This window comes from Littorina saxatilis, linkage group LG15, assembly GCF_037325665.1.
Source record: "Littorina saxatilis isolate snail1 linkage group LG15, US_GU_Lsax_2.0, whole genome shotgun sequence".
NCBI lineage: Eukaryota > Metazoa > Mollusca > Gastropoda > Littorinimorpha > Littorinidae > Littorina > Littorina saxatilis.
This window is the reverse complement of record NC_090259.1, coordinates 44,514,766-44,522,376: the sequence shown is the minus strand read 5'-3', so window position 1 is coordinate 44,522,376 and position 7,611 is coordinate 44,514,766. Positions and strand designations below refer to the sequence as shown.

At 41.8% G+C, this 7,611-nt stretch overlaps 1 protein-coding gene across 2 annotated transcripts in view; it reads left to right on the top strand.

Moving 5' to 3' along the window:
• LOC138949432 (protein crumbs-like) overlaps positions 1–7,611 on the top strand; it is a 130,441-nt gene that overhangs the window by 66,824 nt on the left and 56,006 nt on the right. For both annotated transcript variants that reach the window (XM_070321257.1, XM_070321258.1), the window contains 3 exons: positions 918–1,055; positions 1,937–2,059; positions 3,371–3,563. In XM_070321257.1, coding sequence (XP_070177358.1) covers positions 918–1,055; positions 1,937–2,059; positions 3,371–3,563 — 454 coding nt within the window. The remainder of the gene's footprint in view (positions 1–917; positions 1,056–1,936; positions 2,060–3,370; positions 3,564–7,611) is intronic.

The window sequence follows — 7,611 nt, the reverse complement described above, 5'->3', positions numbered from 1 at the left end:
ACACATTAACATGCTTCCATTTGAAACTTCTCGGTCTTCATCGGGGATTGACGCCCGACAAAAGGTAATTGAAGCCCGACGGAGCGAAGCGACGGAGCCGGGAGGGCTTCAATTAGACTTTGGGAGGGCGTCAATCCACGATGAAGACCGAGAAGTTTCAAATGGAAGCATGTTAATGTTATTGTAATTCAATCTGACGACGATCTCTTTCCTGCTTTCATGCGGTTGTAAACAGACAGAATTGGTTCTGTTCTGTTCACACACTACTTTCAGTCCACCTACCTGCAAGGGTCAAGTCCCAAGAAATATGTCTCTGTATTCCTATCGTATCACTCTGCTCCTGTTTTGTTTTCTTTCACACACATTTTTCCTTTTTTTGACGGGTTTCTGGACACCAAACTCTAAAACAAATTCTTTCATCACAAAAGCGATCTTTGGAATTGACTGACGTAGTCCGGAAGAATTCATGCATCAACTTACGTCACGTATTCGACGTCATCACTTCGCATACCTTATGGTCTCGGTATTTCGTTGGCCTTCATATTTCCTACTTGTAAAATGACCCTCAAAGCTGACCGAGACTAGTCAGGCGGTATCAATGCGCCTCGCCAGCAGGTTGTTAATGGATTTTTTAGCGAGTGGCTATCGACAATTGACAATTAGTCACCGGTAATTTTTAATGAGTTGGGGCATTCTGACCAATCACAGGATCTGTTTCATTAAAACGCAAACTTGATTGAATTACAATAATAATTAAGACTTATTGATTGCTTTTCCCTAATGTAGCTCATGGCAATGAACAACAACAGGCATGGCTAGAAAGGAACACAGAAGAAGACCTCCTGAACAAAAAAATCTAAAAGTTGGTCGGAAATTGGTGGAAAATTGACGATGTGAACATCACTTGCTGTGTGCAGGTGTGAACTGTCAGGAGGATATCAACGAGTGTGACTATGACCCCCCGATCTGTCTCAATGGAGGGGACTGCAAGAACAACAACGGGTCGTACAGGTGTTTTTGTCCTGGGCAGACACCTGAGGGCACGCTGATTACAGGTAAGCATGACACAGCATAGTGGCGGTGGTGGTGGTGGGGTGGTGGTGGTGGGGTGGTGGTGGTGGTGATGGTGGTGGTGGTGTGGTGGTGGTGGTGTGGAGGAGGAATGTTTTAGGTTTCTGAAACAAAGGATTATTACTGTGTGTCTGTGCATCCCAAGGACAGATTGTAAGAAAAGGCCTGGCCTTAAATCATAATCTTTGAAAAATAAAGTTAGATAAAGTTCAATTCTCTCTCCCTCTCTCCATCATGCATGCACACAGACACATCTTTCACACACACACACACACACACACACACACACACACACACACACACACACACACACACACACACACACACACACACACACACCCACACACACACCCACACACACACACACACCCACACACACACACAGGGTTTTGATTTCATGTGCAAAAACATACCTCACTCTGTATAGTAAAAAATGTATCTGCATGTGGTACCTTGATTATCAAATAACGATAATGGTGTGATACCTGTTGACTGACAGGTGCCAGGTGATACCTTGATTATCAAATAACGACAATGGTGTGATACCTGTTGACTGACAGGTGCCATATGATACCTTGATTATCAAATAACGATAATGGTGTGATACCTGTTGACTGACAGGTGCCAGGTGATACCTTGATTATCAAATAACGATAATGGTGTGATACCTGTTGACTGACAGGTGCCAGGTGATACCTTGATTATCAAATAACGATAATGGTGTGATACCTGTTGACTGACAGGTGCCAGGTGATACCTTGATTATCAAATAACGACAATGGTGTGATACCTGTTGACTGACAGGTGCTACGTGATACCTTGATTATCAAATAACGACAATGGTGTGATACCTGTTGACTGACAGGTGCCAACTGTGACATCGTGACGTCGTACTGCATCGTGTCGGGGAACAAGGCGTGTCAGAACGGAGCCACCTGCACCAACGGAGAGCGCGACTACATTTGTGAATGTCCACCCGGCTTTACTGGTCAGTAGTGGCTCGGAGAGGTTGGCTGTCGACAAGTAGATAGGTGATACAGACCTGGGAACCTATACGATTTCGCTGTATTGTGTACGCATGCTTGTCTAGAATACGATCAGTACGGTCAGTGGAAAAAAAAATCACGACGAGAAAATGTCCTAATCTACTTTTCTTTACAATCGCTTCCCGAAGCCGATCCAGTATTTTGAAACTTAATCACAGTTTTTTTCAGTAAACATTGAAAAAAGCATTTGTTTTAAATGTATTGGTAAACTTATTTAACGGTGCGAGGGATGCGTGTGACGCATGTTTGAATTATGGATGTTCAAATTCTGCATGGAATTCGCTCATTTTTTTTTAAAATACACTGAGTTTGTTCGAGAATAATCCAAGTGCAAAACAGGGGTTCCCATGTCTGGTTATATATGTATGACAGGGAGACAGCTGCGTCACCCTTCACAGCAGACTCTGCAGAGTTGTCTGCTGGCGAAGAGCGCAGGCTATTTATAGTAGCTTGACTCCAGCTAGACACCTGTCAATTGTAGAGTTCTGTTTGTGATGGGGTCTGGCTGCTGCTGTCCCCTTGTATGCTCTTGGGGACCTTTGTGTACCCATAAGGCCCCCCCAAAAAATAGGTCTGTTTACGGTTACATAGGCCAAAAAAATAGGGTCGGTAGGTCGGGATTTTTTTTTTTTTTTTTTTTCCCAAAAAACCATATTCTTACGTTATTTTGCAAAAAAAAAAAGATTTTTTTTTTTTATTTTTTTTTTTTTCTCCAAATGCCCCAAAAAAGTCTAGGGTCGCGCGAAAAAAATAGGGTCGGTCGGGTTACCGTAAACAGACTATTTTTTTTTTTTTGGCCTTACAGTTTTTGTAGGGCTACAAAATTGGCTCTACATTCCTCCATCCTGTTTGGCTGGCTTTGCCTCCAAAGGTGGTTGTCGTGCACCAGGCACTAGGTTACATATGTTTTGGTGAAAAGACAAATAGATAGGTTATTTATGCTGAAAAGGCGGTGCAATGATGCCAGATGCTTAGGCTACACTTTTGGCTTGCAGCCTGAGGGAATGGGGGGGGGGGGGGGGGGGTAGATGGAAGGTGGTGGGATGAGGATAGGGAGGGGTGGATGATTGAGAATACTCGTTCCTGTATATTGTGCGTCCAACAGGAATCTCTATTCAGTACTGCCGTCAGAGCCTGGGGGGAAAGTACGATGACATGAGCCATATTAAATAGTTCACCAAATGAGGGCAGCTTCCACCCATGGTGAAATCAAATGCAAGTACAAAGGTGTGACAAAGTAGGTCTTTTATCAGGCAAGAACTGCTCCACCAACATTGACGAGTGCCAGTCGACGCCGTGCCAGAACAACGGTACCTGTGAGGATGGCGTTAACAGGTACAACTGTACCTGTATACTTGGAATCACCGGCGCCAACTGCGAAATCAACATTGACGACTGCGCTAACGACACATGTGGACCCGGCCAGTGTACCGACAAAATTAACGAGTGAGCACACGCCGAGTTTCTTGTTATTATCGGTTTGTTGTTTTGCTGTCTGTTGTTGCATTTCGATGTCGTAGAATATTGGCGTAACTTGATTCTTGGCGATGTTTTTGTGCTGTGGAAAAGGTCAATCATTGTCAATGAAAACTATTCTCCTAAATACGATTGACAATACATGATTTAACATCTATTTTTACCAGGAACGAATATAAACACTGTTTCATATGAAACATATGTTTTGTCCTTCTCCTAAACAGCTGTTAAAAAGGAGTTCCGCCAAAATTCCACGACGACATCGATTTGTTGTTTGTGTCAATTTTCTTATCAAATAACCAAAGGGAAGTAATCGCTCTTAATGCATACGACATGTGTAATAGAGTAAGCGAGAGTTGTACGGAACCTTTTCTCCTGGCACCTGAGAGAATAGGAGAAAAGGTTCCGTACAACTCTCGCTTACTCTATTACACATGTCATATGCATTAAGAGCGATTACTTCCCTTTGCTTATTTGATATCTTAACATCGCTCTGCCTCATTCTGTTTGAAAATCAATTTTCTTAGTTTTTTGTGTGGTTGTAACTATGTTGTCTTCTGTTTATTTTGATTCGGTGTGAATTGTTTATGGTAGCACTGCTGAGTCATAATTGATGATGTGTCAAATTGGCTCTTGAAACCCCTTCCTTTCTTTTTGCTCCAAGTAATTCGTTTGAACTGGTTTTGGGTTTGTGTATGTGATGTTGGTGCACATCTTGTTACTCTCTTCTTTATATCTTCTTAATATCTTGTAGTAGTTTTGTGTACACAGAGTTAACTTATATGTATTCGGCTGCAATGGCTACTCACAGCTCTCTGGTCAAGGGTTTCCTATTAATGATTTGTAATCAGCATGCTTCTCTCTGTTAATGCTTAGCCATTTGTTCTGTCTTCTGGTGTTTTATATTGGGTGTTGGATATCATTTCTTTACGCTTCTCGTGTTCTATGTGTTTAGTTTATTTCAGCATTAGAATGTGTGGTTTTTTTGTTATATTTAGTCAAGTTTTGACTAAATATTTTAACATCGAGGGGGAATCGAAACGAGGGTCGTGGTGTATGTGCGTGTGTGTGTGTGTGTGTGTGTGTCTGTGTGTCTGTGTGTGTGTGTGTGTGTGTGTGTAGAGCGATTCAGACTAAACTACTGGACCGATCTTTATGAAATTTGACATGAGAGTTCCTGGGTATGAAATCCCCGAACGTTGTTTTCATTTTTTTGATAAATGTCTTTGATGACGTCATATCCGGCTTTTCGTGAAAGTTGAGGCGGCACTGTCACGCCCTCATTTTTCAACCAAATTGGTTGAAATTTTGGTCAAGTAATCTTCGACGAAGCCCGGACTTCGGTATTGCATTTCAGCTTGGTGGCTTAAAAATTAATTAATGACTTTGGTCATTAAAAATCTGAAAATTGTAAAAAACAATAAAAATGTATAAAACGATCCAAATTTACGTTTATCTTATTCTCCATCATTTGCTGATTCCAAAAACATATAAATATGTTATATTCGGATTAAAAACAAGCTCTGAAAATTAAATATATAAAAATTATTATCAAACTTAAATTGTCGAAATCAATTTAAAAACACTTTCATCTTATTCCTTGTCGGTTCCTGATTCCAAAAACATATAGATATGATATGTTTGGATTAAAAACACGCTCAGAAAGTTAAAACAAAGAGAGGTACAGAAAAGCGTGCTATCCTTCTTAGCGCAACTACTACCCCGCTCTTCTTGTCAATTTCACTGCCTTTGCCATGAGCGGTGGACTGACGATGCTACGAGTATACGGTCTTGCTGAAAAATGGCATTGCATTCAGTTTCATTCTGTGAGTTCGACAGCTACTTGACTAAATATTGTATTTTCGCCTTACGCGACTTGTTGGTTTTTTTGTCGTCTGTGTGTTGGGTTTTTTCAATATTTTTGCAAGGTGTTTTTCTTGTGTGATTTACCTTTTTTCTGTAGCAGTTTTTTTTTATCTTTTTTTCTGTAGCAGTGGTGCTGGTGGTAACGTTTCGTCTGGTGGTTGTGTGGGGGCCCTGTGTTTGCGGTATTTCTTGCGTTCGTTTTGCAGTGCATGACCAGTTTTGAATGGAGAGTTAAAATAGTTAATAGACGTTGTTCAGAAATATCTCTGTCGGGTTTGTTGTGAAAGAGTGTCAATACTTTTGCTTTTATTGAGGCAAACTTTCCCACGTGACATTATAGACCAATCACTTGCGAGGGGTGTGTCTTCTTCTTTTTCTTCTGTGTTCGTGGGCTGAAACTCCCACGTACACTCGTGTTTTTTGCACGAGTGGAATTTTACATGTCTGACCGCTTTTTACCCCGCCATTTAGGCAGCCATACGCCGTTTTCGGAGGAAGCATGCTGGGTATTTTCGTGTTTCTATAACCCACCGAACTCTGACATGGATTACAGGATCTTTTTCGTGCGCACTTGGTCTTGTGCTTGCGTGTACACACGGGGGTGTTCGGACACCGAGGAGAGTCTGCACACAAAGTTGACTCTGAGAAATAAATCTCTCGCCGAACGTGGGGACGAACTCACGCTGACAGCGGCCAACTGGATACAAATCCAGCGCGCTACCGACTGAGCTACATCCCCGCCCCAGTGGTGTGTCTGAAACACGTGGACAAGGAGCATGTGTGGAGAGTTTGCCTCAATAAAAGCAAGAGTATTATCCCTTTCACAACCTGAACAAACCTGAGCTGACTTATTTTCAGTCTGTTTATTGTGTTGCCCTGAAAGTGCTGCATGGATTGGTCCAGGCATGTGAATGATTCACTGAGGGTTTTTTTTTTTTTTTTTTTTTTTTCATCGTTTGGATGTGACCATGCTGCACGTTGAATATTCCAGGCATGTTGAACATTGATTGCGGAGTTTGCATTGTGCGCTGTGTTGAGACACTAGGTTTTCCTGTCTCTGCAAATAATACAGTGGAACCCCCCTTTTACGAACTCCAAAAATCTGAGAAAGTCAGAAGGAGGAAGTCTTGAAATGGATGTAACCATCCATGCATTGTTCTTGTCATGATTAAAATTGAATAAAGTTCTGTTTAAAAAAAAAAAAAATGGATGTCAACTTGCAGAGGTTATGAACAGAAAATTTGAAAAACCAAGGTGTTAAAAAAAAGGAAGACTATTAAATCAATCAATCAATCAATATGAGGCTTATATCGCGCGTATTCCGTGGGTACAGTTCTTAGCGCAGGGATTTTTATTTTTTATTTTTTATTCTATTTTTTTATTTTATGCAATTTATATCGCGCATATATTCAAGGCGCAGGGATTTATTTATGCCGTGTGAGATGGAATTTGTTTACACAGTACATCACGCATTCACATCGGCCAGCAGATCGCAGCCATTTCGGCCCATATCCTACTTTTCACGGCCTATTATTCCAAGTCATACGGGTATTTTGGTGGACATTTTTATCTATGCCTATACAATTTTGCCAGGAAAGACCCTTTTGTCAATCGTGGGATCTTTAACGTGCACACCCCAATGTAGTGTACACGAAGGGACCTCGGTTTTTCGTCTCATCCGAAAGACTAGCACTTGAACCCACCACCTAGGTTAGGAAAGGGGGGAGAAAATTGCTAACGCCCTGACCCAGGGTCGAACTCGCAACCCTCGCTTCCGAGCGCAAGTGCGTTACCACTCGGCCACCCAGGGGGTTCCACTGTAATTCATATCTCATGTAACTAGTTGGCACTCTCACTAAGGAATGGAAAATACTGTACGGGGGAAACAGCTTCAGGAGAAGAGAGAAAAATGTAACAGAAGTGTTTTATTGACTTTTGATAAATCTACGTCACTTACTTGCGATCAAAATACTTTTTTACGCTGAACAGTGCTAATTGTCTTGATTTTTTACTGTCCTGTCCTGGTCTGTTGAGAGCTCAGTGGTTAGAGCGCTTGCCTCTCACGCTGGAGGTCATGGGTTCGATCCCCACTCGCGAATACAAATACCCGATTTTTCCAAGCGCTCTCCGAAACATTCCTCGTGTCACATTC